The 18,846-nt window shown below is 40.7% G+C and overlaps 2 protein-coding genes across 5 annotated transcripts in view; both read left to right on the top strand.

The window, feature by feature from the left end:
• lipeb (lipase, hormone-sensitive b) overlaps positions 1 to 5,912 on the top strand; it is a 29,687-nt gene extending 23,775 nt beyond the window's left edge. For all 4 annotated transcript variants that reach the window (XM_038710962.1, XM_038710964.1, XM_038710963.1 and 1 more), the window contains 2 exons: positions 556 to 822; positions 1,854 to 5,912. In XM_038710962.1, coding sequence (XP_038566890.1) covers positions 556 to 822; positions 1,854 to 2,258 — 672 coding nt within the window. In that variant the 3' untranslated portion in view covers positions 2,259 to 5,912. The remainder of the gene's footprint in view (positions 1 to 555; positions 823 to 1,853) is intronic.
• Positions 5,913 to 6,258: 346 nt separating this feature from the next.
• tmem145 (transmembrane protein 145) overlaps positions 6,259 to 18,846 on the top strand; it is a 41,170-nt gene continuing 28,582 nt past the window's right edge. The window contains exon 1 of the mRNA XM_038710966.1: positions 6,259 to 7,211. Coding sequence (XP_038566894.1) covers positions 7,101 to 7,211 — 111 coding nt within the window. The 5' untranslated portion in view covers positions 6,259 to 7,100. The remainder of the gene's footprint in view (positions 7,212 to 18,846) is intronic.

The raw sequence follows: 18,846 nt of genomic DNA, 5'->3' as shown, positions 1-18,846 counted from the left end.
CCTACAGCTTGCATTAAGGAGATTTAGCATACAGTTCTAGCCTTTTTAAAAGGTTGATCAGTTTATAAGCATGGAGATATTTTGGCCCTCTGTCATACAATGCAGTATACCCTGCAGTGATGTGCATGTATCATCTCGACAAACTCCGCTGAGATTATCTCACCCGTGCCTCAAACAGATTTGGCTGTAAAATGCTGACAGAATATCAAAACTTATTGGTTGTGTGAGAACTATCTAGGTATTGCAGATTATCCTCACATGTATTTTCACACAGGCAGACTGGATTAGTGGCTGGCTTGGGGGGGGGGGGGGCAAGCAGAGGTGACGTAAGATTTTAAATATGCTTTTCCTCCTTGAAATGGGGATTGTTCAGCCAAGACTCTCACACACAGCTGAGGTTTTTAGAAGAAATTCACAAGAACAGAGTTGTGTGTGTATTTCTTATCAATTTTGCCTCGTTAAATATTTTTTTACTTTACCATCTCCTTCAACAAGTCAGTGCTGTCTCACCTCACCTGAATTATTCCCTTTTTTTATTCTTTTTTTTTTATGTAGCCAGAAGATGTGAATTTCTTCCTCTCCAAGGATACCGATCCCACCATGTCCAGCGACCTGTCTTCAGTGGCCATACCACCCCCTGCTGGCGAGGAGGGATCAGAGCTGGAGCACCCTAGGGAGTTTCCCCTGGGGTTTGAGCCACTGCGCTCAGAGCAGCTGGCTGAGATGAAGGTGGAGAGCTCTCCAGTTGTCAAGGATCCTTTCTGCTCTCCTCTGCTGGCTCCTGATAGCATGCTGAAAGGGCTGCCACCTGTGCATATAGTGGTAAGAAGAAGCAGCAGCTGTTGGAGGAATTTGCAGGATAATGTAGGGCAGTAGGGAAATAGGAAAGGGGGGCATTTATACAATTAAATACACATAGGTCAAGCCTTTGAGTCCGTACAACTGTCTGCATTTGGTTGCATGTATGATCCTCTGTGAGACAGCTGACCGTTATGTTTCTTCAACATCTTTTAAACTTGGCAGATATGATATTGTTAGCATGCAGGAGCAGACCAGGGGCCTAAACTATGAGGCAAGCCCAACAATCCCAGGATGTCATTTCATTATCTGGCTTTACTAACCCTAACAATCGCAATCAGGCTAAGCAGTCACACAACTCTGGTTATCAACTTCGTAAGTCAACCCAGGGTTTCCCAATCCAGCCATGAGCGTTCACATAAAAGGGGCGGTGTTTGTCTGTATTGCAACCATGGCTTCAGTTCCCACCATTTACTGAAAACTCACCCACATTACCTGCTCTGGAGCAGGTTAGCCATTCAGCACAAGTTAAAGCACCGTTGACTGAAAACCCAGGGTTAAACATGAAGTTACCTTGCTAACCTCAAATCCCGCTTCATAGTATAGGCCCCAGGACTAGGATTGTTTGCTTATGATAGTGAAGAGAGGGGAGGACCAGAAAGGTGGTTTGAGACCTTAGAACTAGGCAGCCTCAAAATGTCAAGAGATAGAGTACCAAGGACTCACTGCTTACATTGTTGTATCAGAGTGAGACATTATTGTTTCAGAGTGAGACAGCGTGTGATGGCAGATAAGGCGGAGGTTGAAGCCTGCTCTCACTTGTGAGAAGGGTTTTAATAGGAAAATGAAGAAATTTGTGCAGATTTTAAAGTGGCTAGAGTGAGTCAGCGAGAATGTAAAGAAAGCAGGGACAAAAGAGACTGGGGCGCTTGGTTTCCTTTTCTTCATCCCTTAATTAAGATTCTTGACATGTGTGAAGGGAATCCTAATTTGCTTTCACCATTCCCACCCCTTTCCCTCCCTCTTGCTTCTTCTCTCTCTCTCTCCCCTCTCAGGCTTGTGCATTAGACCCCATGCTGGATGACTCTGTGATGTTTGCCAAGCGTTTGCGGAACATAGACCAGCCTGTCACTCTGTGCGTGGTGGACGACCTCCCCCACGGCTTCCTCAGCCTATCTCAGCTCTCCAAGGAGACGAGGGAGGCAGCCAATGTCTGCGTGGAGAGAATTCGCGCCGTCTTCAACCAGAAGGACACACCTCCGGAGCCACGCAAGCACCGCAAGCTGGAGCGGACCGATAGGGGTGTGTCTGCCTCTTCTGGTGAAGTCGGTTCTCTTTTCGTCAGTCCCATTCAGGGAGCGGACCGAACTGTTGGGAGAGGTGCTAAAAGTGGTGATGAGGAGGGCTTAGTTGCTGTGGCAGCCCAGAATAACTCTGACACTGGTGGTATCGGGCCTTAAATAAGGTTAGATTAAAAAAGGACAGCAATTCACCCAAGGGAGAAAGAAAGTAAATGAAAGTCAGACAAAGTAAGGCAGTGCAATGCCTAAAAGGAAGAGAGAAAGCATCCTAAAAAGAAACAGAAAATGAGATTGCCCAGCTTTTAAGAAACTAAAAATTAAGAGGAGCATTGAAATACAACTTCCTCTGCTTTACAATTCTTACCATTTGTCTGTGCACCATCATGCACCGACGCAAATCTGGCAGACAAAACGAGCACACCCACAAAAGACAGTCATGTATTAGAATAAAATGGTAATTTAGCAGCTACTTAGATCAAAGACCAGCACTCACCCACACATGTGGCACACATACTTAAAAGAGTTGCCGTTAGGCAGCGGAGGCTAGAACATAAAGCTGCACAGTGATACTTGACACGAGGCCTGAATGGGTGATTCATCTAGGCCAAGGCAGGCATTTGAGGGCCTAATCAGATAGTGGTAGGCACACTATGTGCTTCTGTATAGAGTCATCCCATCAAAATGGCCACTTGTCCTTTAGGGAGCCACTCTAAATCACCCTTAATAACTCTACATTGTGCTCTCCATTATGCCAGTTTGGCAGTCAATACAGCTCACTTTGTGTATAGTAACTCTGTTGACTCTCTCTCCAATAGAATTACAGAGCTGAAACGCAACAGACTGAAAGGCTCTAAACTGGACGAGTTGATTTACTTGTTTTTTGAGATTTTTTGACAGATTTTAATCATATTATTAACACTATGCAGTAGTATTACTTTTATTTATCTTTTTTCTATTGCTATATTTTAATCCCTGAATCATTACAGGTTATTATGTTGATTTGTATGCTGTATTATTTGTTTAATGTAATATTATGCTGTTTGTTCCATGTTTATGTGCTCAATATTTACCTCTCCTCCTTGGGCACCGCTGCTCTGACATCCCTGGCCTTTCCAATTAAACATGTATCATATTCTCAGTAATGCATACTGATAGGATAGAGTAAATGTAGAATTTTACACAAGGACACAGTGTCCTATCTAGATGCTGCCTGGTGCTTTTCTTAGTGCTGATATTACTAATGCAAAGACTGCATTTTATTGATTGCTACGGTGAAATCTGTGGAGATGCACTGAAGATGCATTATTTTGAGGACAAGCACTTGCTTAAAAACTTGGGTCCCATCTTGATACATCTTATGAACAATCATAGCTGTCAGATGTCTTTTTTATTATTATTTTAAGGCTAGAAACCGTTGCTTGACATCCTTTTGTACAAATAAGAGAGGAAGGGGCAGCTAGAAGCCCAACCCTCCACTATCAAGCTTGAGTGGCCTGACCAAGAACAGAGATTGTGAGTGTGCTGTGTAAATGCCAATGAACTTGCATTTGGCCAACTAAAAGTGGCTCGAGTTCCAGATTGTTTGGCTCCCCATCATAACATTGGGGTTGACTGTGTTTTCGATAACCTGAGGACTCTGCTCTGAATGTGTTGCTACCAAAGCACTTTGAAGTACACAAAAATGTCCTTCGTGGGGTCATTCCCACAACTAAATATAGATGCCAACAATGCTGGCACTGTCCTGCCCTTGCCTGGTCTGTTACCAGCTAGAGTTGCCAGGTCTGTAGAGAGGGATGCTGTGTGATGAATAGGATTTAGTTGAAGCTCCGTTCTCCAAAATCCTCCACCTTGTAGAAGAGCAGGATTTTCAACTGCAAAGTCATGCTACAGGATTAGACCATGCTCAGTTCTGTCAGCTTGGAGTACTTACTGCAATATTTTAGTCAGATTGATGGAGGGCCAGGGCCGTGAAGAGGAAGAAAGTAATACACTCATCCCCTCGGAGATACTGGGCTGAAGTTTGTACTTGCTTTACTAGCTGCTGTTTATGCTCACGCTGCACTTTTGTGGTAGTTGATCCGTTCAAGTGTATTTTAAGCTTGAGCTTGTATACATGTCAGTGTTCTTTTTTTTTTCCCCCCTTGGTGCCTGTATGTGTGGCTCCAGTGTCTGCGTGTGCGCATTCGCGCGACCTGAGTAGTTCCTTTGGTGTGTGAGAAACATGAGCTCAAGTGTGGGCACGTCCTCTTTGTTTGTGTCGTGTGTTCACATAAAGGCAAACGCCACTTTATAGTCAGGAGATTATTCATAGTATTAATCATCTGTTGTTGGGAGCAACCTGTTTGATGTAGTCAAGCCTGTATGGGACAACACTCTGTCTGTGATAGATACATTGACTTCATCAGTACTGAAAACACCACCGCCTGTGAAGCCCAGCAATACTGACTGCTCATTGGCACTTTGTTGTATAAATGATGCGAGCTACTAGAAAACAAAAAAAAGTGTCAAATTCACCCATTTGCTGTTTATTGGCCATCGTATGGCTCTTACCCTTGAAGACCACTCATGCATCAGGCCAACCTGAGTGCAGGTGATGGACCAGAGAGGCCATCTGGTATTTTGAACAGATGAGTTTACAGGGATGGTCTGTTACCTTTTAGCTTCTCCACTTCTTTATTTTGGGGGTTCCACTGAGACTTATATGCTGCCTGCAATAAAGAGCTGAAATGTTCGTTTCAGTTTCAATTAGAGAAGCTGCTTCATATAGTGTCTAATTGTTGATGATCCACAGACCAACTTTATAATCATAAATTGTCCTTGTGAGTACAAACTAGCTGTATTAGTTTGCTGCTTTTTTATCAGATTGTACAGCATACCTCTAGTTTTACTCTTTGAAAGCTCTTCTCACTTGAGATTTTCTTTCCCCCAGGCAGATTTTGGTGAGGTGCAATGCAAAGTGAAATGCTGCTATAAACACTAGCTGCTTCAACGATTAGGTCACCATTGACAGTAAAGTTATGCAGTTGCACACTGACATCACATCATTTTTCTCCGTTTTCTCAGTCGGAGCTGTGGTGTTTGTTGTTGTGCAATGCGTTTGAATCACCTCAAGGTTGGATTTCATAGTTGGTATACACATCCAAATACCACACCAAATGTTTTAAGGTATATCTAACAAGATTCCTGGAAAGCTAATTCTTTCACAAATGCATCAGTGCATTAGACTGACCTCAACCACTCCTCAGAAGTGTTTTCTTGTGAGAAATACTCATTTGGTCAATCAGTTACATGTATGTATGTATGGTTAAAGTTTTGAGCAAAACCAAAGACTGCAGACAGTCTTGTAATAGATGTACTGTACTTGCTGTTTAGTTTTTGCTGTGTTAACTGGTATCGTTGAAAATGCAGGTGCTAGCCAGTGTCATAGTCTGTCTGCACTCCATATGCAAACTGCTCTGCACTGAAAAAAGCAATTCTGATGTAGAATATGATTATCCTTTTAAAAGAAAGAAGCCATAGACTGGAAACACAACTGTTAAAAGTTTACTTGTTTTTTAAGTCTTTTTTTTTTTTCTTTCATCCAAAACACCACAAGTGCAAACCTGTGAATAAAAAAAAGAATGTACCTGTATTAAACATTATATGATTCATGTAGATATTTTTACTTTCAGATTTGTTAATCAGATTGATTGCTGATTGATTTGACTGCATTTTCTTTGCAGGTTTCCTAAGAACATTGTATTTGGCACACCATGAGTAGGCTGTTTTCTTCCTTTGATGATTATTATCTAAATAAATATATTCTCCCATGAACCTGCTGTTGTGTTCAAGCCCATCAATTAACCTTTTCTTTGCATTGATCGACCTAAAGGTTAACTGAAAGTCACGTAGATTAAAAAAAATAGAGATTATAATTCAATCTACCTGGATAGATATTGTCAGTATATTTGGTGGCTTTGGATTTTCTTTGTTTGATTATGATTTATGATTGAATTTGGGAATACCAAAAAAAAATCGTAATTGAATTTTTACTAACATCTTGAGTTCAGTGAGTCAGAACGAGGGGAAAGGTCAATTACAAGGTTGACCTTTTGTAAACATAAAAAGTGTCGGATGACATCCCAAAAATACAAAATGCAGAGAGCTCTCTGTGATATTATTCATTTATCATTTCTCTATATAGTCTGAAAGTAACCATGTACTGTTAGTACACTTTTGAGGTACTTGTTTTTCCATTTGATGCGAGTTTATACTTCTATTCTTCCACATTTAAGAGGAAAACAATGTACTCTTCACTCCTCTGACAGATAATGTTAAAGATGTATCTCTTGGATTATACAAGGTCTTATAAAATGTGATATTTTTGTATGAATTAAACTGCATATAAATTAGTAATAGTTGGCTCATCTTCGACTCAAATGAAGGGATTATACTTGCATTTTACAATGCCTTCTACTTTTGCTTGATCAAGGGCTCTGCCTACTTCCTCCACTGTTGTTTTTAAATTGGACACAGAATTACAGAAGCTGTTAAAGTATTTTTTCAAGGGAATTCAGTAGTAATAACGCCAATTAGATCCTGTTCCTGTTGATATACATCCTGCTGATTAGTGATATAATAATTTGAGCCAGGAGGCCAGGCATCATCTGTCTTAGTGCTACTTCATTAGAGGTGTGTGACCTCTAATGAAAACATGATTGCAATCGGCGATGGCATTTTTACTGTGTGGACGTGTCGCATTCTCAAAGCACGAGCGGAACCGGGAGCGCGCACTCTGTCCCCCCTTCCCGTCCTCCTCCCAAACAACCACACACAGAATCCACCATCCAGCTTCCACTGCTGGAGGGGGGCCCACATGCATTGAAGGGACCAACGTGAACGCGCCTGGTTCTTCTTTCACCGTCGCTCGCACTCGAGCCGTTCCTCCGCGCGCGCTCCCACTCAGAGACAGGCTTCAGAGAGCCCGGAGAGCAGACGAGCGACAGCGGGGGAGAGAGAAAGATGGAGGTGAGGGTCGGGGAGAGACTCTTGTGCCTGGCTGTGCTGTCCAGCGTCTTCTGCGTGGATTCAGTCCTAGGGAAATACGTCAAAGGCATCGTGAACACCAAAGAGGTGAGCGCTGTTTTTTTCTTTTAAATTAGTTGCCACTTCGACAATGACACCGCCACAGACTGAGAGGAGTGGGGACTCAACTGCGTATCCGCACGCAGGTGTATCTGTGGTGGGCTGTACCGCAGATAGACCACGAGGCTATCACCAATTCACCTCTAAGTTGCCTTGGATATGTACATGCTGCCATATGAAACACACTCGCCTCTATTTTGCCTTGCTGTTGCGCGGCATCTGCGTGTGTGTCATCTGTGGCGTATATTTTACCCCCATTATGAGTCTTTGGCATCATTGTAGCCCCAGTAAGCGGCACCTCTCCGGTTCCACAGCTAACGCCAACCGAGCCTCCTGTAGTGGTTACTCCTCTTTAAATCACATGCAGCTTAACGTGCATTGTTTTGTTGCCACGCGTAAATGTGAATTATCAGCGGGATTTCTGTTTATGATTAGAGGACTCGTTACAGGTGTGCGTCATATGGCTTCTGGCGCGCAGCGCTGGATTTGTGATGCTCCTCGAGAAACTGGCCTCAGTCCATTCTGCTCAGGGTTTTGGTCTGTTTTCAAACATGTCAGCATCGACATCATCGCTGCCCTGACAGGATCTGCGAGTTGAATTGTTTAATGTACAGCTGGGAAGATGTAGCTCTGGGCCATTTGTAATTCAGGAGGCTACCACCTGCTGTTCAACATCTCTAGTTGGTATTCTCACGAGTTTGCGGATCAAGTTGGACATACATGAGTTGTTCAGCGGCTGTCGACCACAAGACAGGCCACTATGCAGACAAGTAGCATCTATAACAACACTGGCAAATAAGACTTAATTCAAATTATTCATGGTCGTTTGTGGTAATTCTGTTTCTGCAAAACCTGTGCTGTGGATGCCACAGTATTTATCTCTTAAACAACAGAGGACACACTTGACCTTTCAGTCTGTGAGAGCAGCTGTATGCCTGGAGAGTCTAACCAGAGGTAAAGAAAATTAATGTTTTACAAACATGCCTCATGAATCATGCAAACATTAAGAGAATATATATGAAACAATTTCCCAGAGCCCAAGGTTTTTTTGTTTGGGTGGTAGTAACTCATTATGTAGGCACTTGGCTTGAAAACAGGAAGAGGTGCCAATTCACCTCCTGGGCACTGCTGAGGTGCCCTTGAGCAAGGCACCAAAGCCCTAACTGCTATAGGTGCTATGCTATGGGCAGCTCAATTATTGTGGCATCTCTCCGCATTAAGACATGTCTATAAGTCTGGTGTGTGCGTGTGTGTATTTCAGGTGTGTGTGTGTGTGTAAAAAAAATAACAGAGTGACAAAAATGAATTTCCTTAAGGGGAAAGATAAAGTACTCATTATCAGTATTATTGTTTTGCCAGACAATTCAGCCTACAATGATATAACCAATAAAAAAAGCGCGATTGCTCACATTTGAGAAGCTACAACCAGCAAATGTTTTTGCTTGATAAATAAGATTCTTATCATTTGTTGAATTGTTTCATCTTTAACATGAGCACAGTCAGCAGTTGAAATCCTGCCTAGTGATCAGTAGCAGGGGAGAGGACTGTGTTGTTGCACTGTTCAGCTCAGGTCACAAGGTGATGGAAGGTGTTACTGTAAAAAAGAGAAAAGAGAGCCAGCATGTTCAGAAATATCCCTCCATTGAAACACAGTATAAATATTTTGCACCAACCATGTGTACTCAGGTGTTTCACGTACCACAGATTTTCATGTGTTGCCAAAATGTGACTTGGCAGCAAACAGACGTTGAAATACTTTGCTACCGAGCACCAGTATATAACCTTACTTGTATATCACCTTACTTGGCTCCCCCCCAAAAAACAAAGAACTGAATCTGTCAGACACCAGGCAGCTTGAGCCAACAAGCTTTAATTCTCACTCTAGCTTGCTGATTTGTTGTGCTCACATTCCCTGAAATCTGACTACAGTCAATTAAAAAAAATGCGTCATGAACTGAGAGACTGAAGTCACCCGCTTGAATCCCCGGGATGACGAAGGGGATCTGAATGGATAAATTGAACCAGAGGCACTCATCCATCCATCACTGCTGTTGAGATGCCCTTGAACGTGACGCTGAATCTGCACCTGCTCCACTGGAGCTGCTCAGTGGACTGCAATAGGTTGCACTGGGCAACTTCGAAGTGTGAGAGAGAGACAATTCACCTCTTGACTACTTTTGTAGTCCTCTGCAGTAAACAAGAATATAGATTTATTCAACCTGTCTTGTTATGTAAGACCACAAATAAAAGAGGTTTTACATAAATAAGTAAATTCAGAAGGATTTGATTGAGGAAATAATGTGGGAGGATTGGAACATGGTTTGTGAAGATGCACAGAAACTATAAAAATCATCTAATATGCCTGCTGTTGCATTATAATTGGCTCGTGCGTATATATGTAACACCATAAAATTACACAATTTTGACAACAACATGCCAGACACATGCACTAAGTGTAATGAATGTAAAGTAACTCTGCATCATTGTTTTAGGGAATATTGTAAAATAATGGATTTTTTTGAAAGAAGTCAGAATGACCTATGTGGGTCTTCTCGAACTTAAGATTTTCATTTTGAATTTATACCCTTCAAGCTTAAAACTAAGGAGGAAGGAATATACACCAAAAGACGTGGATCTTGCAAAGCCAAACTGCTTATTGATGTTAATTGGAAGAAAACAAATATGACAGATAGAATAGATAAATAAATAGATCAATGAAATGGCATCATGCAACTTTAAGATTGAAAAATAGACAAAATTTGTCTGAGGAAATCTGGAAACCTTTTATTATATCCCTCTCTAATCAGCAAGCTTTAGAGATCCTCTAACATAAAGCAACAATCTTATAGTTTCCTAAAAATGATCACCGCATGGCATTGTGTGTACTACCTAGAGTGCAGAAATAATTTTAATACATATATTTTTTGTTTTTGTTAGTATATTTATTTTGGTACTGCTGTGTTGTTTCTTTCTTTTTTTGTAAGCTATACAGTACATTATTGGTAGCTTAAGGTTTTGTTTTTGTGTTATTGGGAAGGATCTGGGGAATTGGGGTGAGGGGAAGCATTGTTTGTCCTTGTCATCTGTACTAGTAAAGGAAAACTAATAAACAGTAAATAAAAATGAAAAGTACATTCTGAACTTAAAGTGCATTGTGGGCTATAACTAACAATTATTTTCATTATTGATCAATCTGATTATTTCTTGAAGAATCGGTTGATCTATGAAATTTCAGGAAAAAGTGAATTTTGACAATTTCCTAGAGCCGAAGGTGATGTCTTTGAACAACGCTCAAAAATCCTAAGATATTAAGTTACTAAAATGTAAATAAAAAAATTTAATAAAATGGAGATGTGTGCTTTATTTCTTGCTTTTCAGAATTTATCTTGAACCTTGTGGTTGGTTTACTCGTCTCACTCTTGTGCTTCTAAACAGTTCAGGGATCATTTGACAACCTAAGCAAAACAACAGAGCACTCTGAATAACATCAGGCATGACCAGCCGTGACATATTGATATTGTGTGTGTGTGTGTGTGTGTGTGTGTGTGTGTGTGTGTATACAGTTTAACACATCATCAGTCTTGCTTGTGCATTCTTGCCCCAAGGTCACCTACTAACTCCATTCCACTTCCCCTCTCTCTCAGATTTACACCTACACACAAACACAAAATACATCCCAGCACTCACACACAGCAACATGATGCTATAGCTGTATCAATGTTTGCAGAGGTGAAGGCAGAGTTTGTGCAGAGCTGTAAATTGATAAATGTAATTTACCACACTGGGAGGGATGAACTGTTGAAACCTGTGGAGGGGCTGGAGAAATAAAGAGAAACGCCACCAAAGTTATCCAAAGGCATCGGCGTGGTAGACTGGTCAACAGCTTTATTCAGGCTGGTTGATGTGCACAATTAGCTTTAGCGGCTCATGGCGTGTGGAGGCACTGATAAAAATGTCCCTTTGAGGGGCAGGAGCTTTGAGGTCAAAGGAAGGTTGCTGTTTTGAATCCAGCTGGGAAAATCTGGGAAAGAAAAAAATCTTGCGCCTTTTCAGCAGCCAACAGCAGGACCCCTGAGCAAGGCAGTAAATCCTCTGTGTCGGTGTCCATAAAGCTGTAGCAGTTTGCAGCAGACCAATGTTAAAATTCAACAAAAGCATAGTCCTCCTCTGACCTGAGGTCGGGCTGAGGTGTTGCTCAGTTACATTTTGACAGCATCTACTTGCTGTTACAGGGGTCCAACCTCAGTTTCCAATAAGGCTGCATGATTTGGGGAAAATATGCAATAATAATAATTCTGATATATTCTGACCAATATTGTGATTGCAATTTAAATTGGGATGATTTTCTATAAGGCCTGTACTTGTGGTCTACATAGTGTTAATTGAGGTACAATTTGTACCTTATTTGTACCAAGCTTATTTTTTTTCTTCATGGATAGAATCATATAAAAATAATAATTAATGCAGTTGCTTGTTGTAGAGGTTGTCCCAGAATTTTCTTTTTTCAAACTAGTCAGAGAAAAGTGAACTTGGCTAATGATGCAAAGAAGACTATAGAACACATACAGAAGTAGCCCACATTCAGTCCAACTTAAAAAGACACCCTCATGCAGAGAGTTTATTAACCATGAAACAGATGAGTTTCCTTTTGTTTTTGGCCAACGCAAGAATTAAGTTGATTAAAAGTAGTTAAGACAACATTAGCCAGCTTAAACTTGGTTCCTACGGCTTGTTAAGATGCTTTTGAGCATTAAACATATTGTCAAACTTGCAGCTCTTTCAAATTGTAATTTTTATATTAAAAATAATCAATCATTCAGCCGTAGTATTCTGCATTCTCTTGGGAATTGAGGGTGGGGGGTTTAGAGATTCATCACTGAATATTCATGTTGTGAAATGTGTCTATAGACAGGTTAAAATGTTATTGGTCTTTGGTTTCCAAAGTTAATGAAAATTTGTGGATTAGACCAGAAAGGTCTTTAAACTTTAGTCTTTTGAAAATTAATGAAAATGAACAGATGCCCTTGAAAGTTCTGTTTCTAATTTAAAAATCTAGCTCCCATATTCATCAGCGTGCCTCAGCTCTGTGGGCCTTTCTCCATCCTAAAATCAACATCTCACATCCTGAGGAAAAACACTATGATGGATGTCGGGGTTGGCATAGCAGCAGTTCTGAAATGAAGGATTTCACCAGGATTTCTAGACTTAATGGGATCATGAAGTTAAGAGGCCTAGTATGTGGTGTCTTATTTTAATTAATGTCATGTCTTATCTTAAAATATGCCAGTTCTAAATTCTTCAATTTCAACAAACAAGACTTTGAAAGTCAGTGAAGAATCTTTAAAGTTGACATTGAAGTAAGTTTTGGAAACCCCGTATGCATAGAATTTCCAACTCAATCAGTTTTCCTGCATCTCTTTTTAATGAGGACATTGTGATTAGATACAGGCACCATGTATGTGTGCAGGTGTGTGCGCATGTGAGAGAGTGTTTTTCATGGGTCCATATGCTTGCTTTTGTGTGTGTGTGTGTGTGTTTGTGTGTGTGTGTGTGTGTGTTTGCATGTCTGAAACACCCACAGAGACAGAGAGGGACAGTGCTTGAGTGTGTTTGTGTGTGTCGATGCGTGAGTGTGTTTATGCGTCGCAGTGTTGTGTAACCCTGACTAATGAATCATTGAGAAGCCCAGCGGTCCAGGGGTGACTTGACTAGCTGATTGGTAATTAATTGTTAATGAGGCTTAGCAAGCAAACAGAGATCTGGAGAGAAAGAGGAAAAAGACAGAAAGCTACTAGAGATGAAAGGACAGACTATGAGGGAGGAAGAAAGAAAGACAAAAAGAGGGAATGAGACGGAGAGATGCTGAATTGACCGGATACTGCATCAAGGCATAGCACTTGATTAATGGGGTGTACATGCACACACGCACGCGCATGTGCAAGCACGCACACAAGCTTGGGGAGGAGGCTGAGTGATTCTGCATCACAATGCAGTGGCCATGGGGAAATAAGAAGACTAAAAGGGGATTAAGGTAGACACCTCATCCACTGTTGGTGTTCTGCAGCGCTCAGTTTCTTTTCTACTCTCCACTGATGCACACACTTGCATGCACACATACACACACCAAGCTGCACTGGGCTAACTAGATTCCGCTTGGCTTAGTTGTTGATGTCAATGGAATAGCTTGAGTCAGGTGGTGAATTGTGCTAACAGCTATCTGAGCTCCATGCTGGCTTGTTGACACCGTCTTGGCCTTGTTGTTAGACTCAGTGGTCTGCCTTTAAAGGGGAGCTCCACCGACTTTACACATTAAAGTATGTTTACAGGTCTTGGGATACTACTGCATATGTGAAAAAAAATTGTATAAAACCTTCTGTGGCTCCAGAGGGAGCCGTGTGAAATCTGCCTCAAATCATTCTTCTCACCTACAAAGCTCTTAATCATCAGGCACCATCTTATCTTAAAGATCTCATAGTACCTTACTACCCCACCAGAGCACTGCGCTCCCAGAATGCAGGGTTACTTGTGGTTCATAGAGTCTCCAAAAGTAGACTAGGAGCCAGAGCGTTCAGCTATCAAGCTCCTCTCCTGTGGAACCAGGTTCCAGTTTGGGTTCAGGAAGCAGACACCATCTCTACATTTAAGAGTAGGCTTAAGACTTTCCTCTTTGATAAAGCTTATAGTTAGGGCTGGCTCAGGTGAGACCTGAACCAGTTATGCTGCTATAGGCCTAGACTGCCAGGGGACTTCCCATGATGCACTGAGGTCCTCTCTCCTCTACTTTCTCTCCCTCTCTACGCAACCTCATCCCATTAATGCATGTTACTAACTCAACTTCTCCCCTTTCCCGTAGTCTTGTGCTTTCTCGTCCCTCTCCTCTCTCCTCCTATCACTTCCTGCAGGTGTTTCTGGCTCTGGAGCTGTGTAGTCTGGATCTGTGGTTGCGAGTCACCTGCTGCCCCCCGTGTTCCTGCTCGACACTCTCTGCTACAACTATTGTTACTAGTCCTATTGTTATTATTGTTATTATAATCATTAACATTACGATTATTATCATTAACACTACTGTAAATATCTGTACCAATTTTCATTCAGTCTATAGCAACATTACCTTGTCTGTACCTCTGTGTGTATATTGTGTAGGCTGCCTCCCTCCCCTCTCTCTCTCTCTCTCTCCCTCTCTCTCCTTCACCCCCAACCGGTCAAGGCAGATGACCGCCCACCCTGAGCCATGGTTCTGCTCGAGGTTTCTGCCTCTTAAAAGGAAGTTTTTCTTTGCCTCTGTCGCCTAGTGCTTGCTCTTGGTGGGAATTGTTGGGTTTCTGTAAATAACATCACAGAGTACGGTCTAGACCTGCTCTTTTATGAAAAGCGCTGTGAGATAACTGTTGTTGTGATTTGGCACTATATAAATAAAATTGAAATGATGTAATTTGAGTTATGTGTTTAAGCTAAACATGCCACTGACCTAAAGTCCCTATTGTGCAGAAACTAATGATAAGGCTGAATGTTTAAAATTTTGCTTAAAAATGACTTATGATTAATGATTCATTGATTATTAAAATTGTTGTAAATGAATAGGGCTGGGTTATATGAAAATCTATATCAACAGTTTTACCTTAAAATAATTTATATGACCAAAAATATGTGGACAGTATTTGTGCACTGAGGCTGTTTTTGTGGTTTAGATTAGGGCTGCAAATAATGATTATTTTCATCAAGAATTTGTCAGCAATTATTTATTAAAACAATTAGCTGATTAGTGTATCAAATGTCAGATTGTGAAAAATGTGCATTGAAATTTCCCTTCTTAAAAACTCACTTTTGAGAAACCCATTAATGTGTGACATTTTAACTTGAAAAATTACTTATCAGTCATCACAATAACTGCCGACTATTTTTCTGTCGATCGACTAATTGGTATATCAACTAATCTTTTCAGCTCCAGTGGAGATCCATTTATGGGATATTGTTACTGCACACAATGATATAATGAACTTCGTGGCAGCCGTTTGGAAGACCTTGTCCTATTTCAACATGACAATACCCCCATGCACAAAGCCAGGTCCATAAAGAAATTCTGTGTTCTCTAGGTTTGTTGATCTGATCTCAACTCCATCAAACACCTTTTGGATGAACTGTAATGCCAACTGTGAGCCGAGACTTATCACCCAACATCAGTACCCAACCTCACTAATGCTCTTGTGGTTGAAAGGGAGAAAATCCCTGGGATCCAAAATCTTGTGGAAAGCCTGTCTTTAAGAGTGAAGGCTGCAGCATATTAATGTCCATGGCTTTGAAATGAAATGTTCTCATATGGGTATACTGTTTCTGGGACTACATACTTTTTGGCATGTATCATCATGTTGGCTGGCTTCTGATATATTCGTCTTGTATAATCACAGTATACAACCAGTTAAAGATACAGGGCTGCTGGCCAATTGGTTGGTTTAACTTCTGGCTAGATGTCACTGGCTGAATATAGACATTTATTGAAAATTGTAACTTGATTTTAGAGAAAGCAATGTAAAAGGACAAGCGTACGAGAGCTGGACAAAATATAAGTGTTTATGTGTGCTTGAATGAACAGCCTGGCCTTTTGATGTTTCTATGGCAGCTGCAAACTAAGGCATGCTGTGGTTGCTATGACAATGGGGTGGGGGGGGAGTGGTGTGGATGAGTTCGGGTATGCATGTTTGTTTCAGACCTGCCATGGAATGCTGTAAGAGTGTGTGTAAGAGTGTGTGGCAGATGCTCGTGGGTAATTCTGTGTGGTGCGTTTGCCCAACAAGGGGGTCTTTCACAGTCCGAGCCTATGGTCAGTTAAATGATAAACCCTACCATCCCAACCACACCATGTCTCTCTCCTCTCCCCAGGGAGTCATCGTTGGGTCAGTGCTTCCCTCTGCTGCCCTGGTTGTCATGGTTGCAACCTTAAGCGTCACAGGGGACAGCACACAGAGGTGCAAGTCTCTGGAGTCTGCCATGAATTATAACCCAGAGGCTCTGGGGGATGAAGCAGGCTGGCAGCGGCTGAAATATGGTTGCGGTTTTGTTTGCTGTGATATATGGAGGCAGCAGTGCAAGCCACGCTACACTGCTCTGGTCGCACTTTATTTCTCACCACAGAAATTACTGTTTGTTTATGCAGGGAGAATGCAGGACAGAGGTAATTACAGTATAATGGTGCATGGGGAGTTTAGCTGGTTGGGTGGAGATCAAGAGTTCATAACAACCAACCTGAAGGCTGGTTTTGGTAAGGAAGAGGAGAACTGTGCTCGAGTACTTGAAGAGGCTGAAATGTGCAAAAGATTCTTGTGTACAAGTCAAAACATAGTGTGTGAATGCAGTTGTGGCCATGTTTTAGATCTGCTTATTTTAAGCGTACAATTGATTTTAGGGTTGATAAATATTACCTTATTATTTAATATCATATCCTTAGATGAGATACACTGTGCAATTGGGATTTTCTGGTCTGAAAAAAGCTACACTCACAAGTGAATGAATGAATACCTGTTTTGTCATTATATCCAGATAACTTACAACGGATAACTCCAGTTAGGATTGGGAAAGCCTGGGAAGTCATACATCAAATCATTCAGGGTAGTGCTGAATATTGAAGCTCAGTACTTTTTGAGTTGTCTGCTGTATAGGGTATCAAATAAAAAAAAAATCTAAGTGTTTACTCATTCTGATAAGATGCATCTAGGGCTGTCACGAATCAGAATCGTCAAGTCCTGCCTATAGTCGACTGATAGTCGAATCATGTGTGTTTTTGTGGGCGGCGATAGCGAGCGGGGGGGGGGGAACACCCCCATATCGCCAAAATGGCATTATACTTGTTTTGCTGCGAAGCTTCGACTATGAGATTGACAGTCGAGTCAGGCTCGGCCCATCGAATCTTGACTATTGGGGATCAGCCTTAGATTTACATTTACATACAACGTTATCCAAAGCGACTTACAATTGCTATATATGTCAGGGGTCACACACCTCTGGAGCAACTATGGTTGCACAATGGTGTCTCACAGTGCATTCGAACCAGGGTCTCTCACACCAAAGGCATGCGTCTTATCATTATTATTAAAGGCACTGCGCCATCTAATGATTATTTTAATTATCAGTATTTAAAAATTTCAATAAATGCCCATCGCCATTTCCTAAAACCCAGGGGAAAGTCTTAATATGTCTTTTTTTTGTCAAAGCAAATGTCAAAAAGATAAGATATTCAGTTTACTGTCATATAGACAAGAAAAAGCACATTATCTCATTTGAGAAGCATATTTGGCATTCTTGCTTGAGAAATAACTTAAATGATAAATCACATATCAAAATATTTTATATATTGTTTTTTCATCGATTGACTAAATGGTTTATTGACTGATTGATTTGGCTCTAGAGTCAAATTGGCACTGAATAGGCTTGTTTAATTTCATCTGCAATAGAAAGACAGAGCAGAGAAAGTATGGTCTCCCAACAGTATGAGGTGCTGCGTGTCATACCCTCTCTCACTCCCACATTTCAGTGCCTCTCTTCAACTGCTCCTATCAAATAAAGCTCAAAAGCCCCAAAATGTTATCTTAAATAAAGGCATTTTGTGTTTATTTTTTTAACGTTATTGGAAAAAATATTGTTTCAGTAATGGTACCAAAACACTGTATGTTGTTGTATGCTGTACGTAGAATTGACATCTGTATTGAAAGAAAACATACCTCATTATTTGAGTACCAACAAAATTGTGTCTGTAGCAAAAATAGTAAGTAAAAAAAGTATTGAAAGTTGGCGTTGAATGCCTGAACACATTCTTAATATTGTTTACTTGTTCTATGATATTTCCTAATTGAATTCAGAAAATCCGAACTATGCATAAAGAAAGATTTTAAAATTAGGGTTGATAACATGAATTTTATTCTATTACAGTAGGAGTTTTGGGATATTTAATTAGGACTGCAACTAATGATATTTTCATTATAGATTATTCTGCTGATTTTTCTTACTGGATTAATTTATTAATCATTTAGTCCATGACATATTCCTATTGCTTAAATCTGACCAACAGTACAAAAGATGTTCTGTTTACTATCAAACTCTACTAAGAAGAACAGTAAATTTACACCTTTTGAGAAGCTGGAATTTTGGCATTTTGACCTTGAAAAATAACAAATATTAATTAAGTAGCAAAATGGTTAATAGAATTAATCCTCTGCAGAGATAAAAGGAGATGATTCCTCTTTACTAAAAGGCAAATCTGTAGTGTTTTTGGTTTAAACCCAACTCTAAACTCTAGTGTCATTTGTCTAAATAAGTCTTCTGTCATTTGTTGTACTTTTGTAAGATTCTCATTCTCGTGAAAACTTTTCATTTATTCTAGCTGCCTCTGTAGGGCCTACTCATACCAGGCAGTCCAGTTCAGATAGTGTGTGTAAACAGCACAAGTGATGTGGTGTTAGTGCTGTGTTCAGCACTATGATCCATATCTACAGAATGTGTCTGCCCACAGCTGTATAGAATATAAAATATATATATATATATATATATATATATATATATATATACACAGACCACCATGCTGCTGCAGTGCCTTATGTAAGCTCAGTGAAGTACACCATCAGCACTATTATCT

This window comes from Micropterus salmoides, unplaced genomic scaffold, assembly GCF_014851395.1.
Source record: "Micropterus salmoides isolate LMB-PRFRI ecotype aquatic unplaced genomic scaffold, ASM1485139v1 Ms_hic_scaffold_11, whole genome shotgun sequence".
NCBI classification, from domain to species: Eukaryota; Metazoa; Chordata; class Actinopteri; order Centrarchiformes; family Centrarchidae; genus Micropterus; species Micropterus salmoides.
The sequence above is the reverse complement of the archived record's forward strand: the minus strand, read 5'-3'. Positions and strand labels throughout refer to the sequence as shown.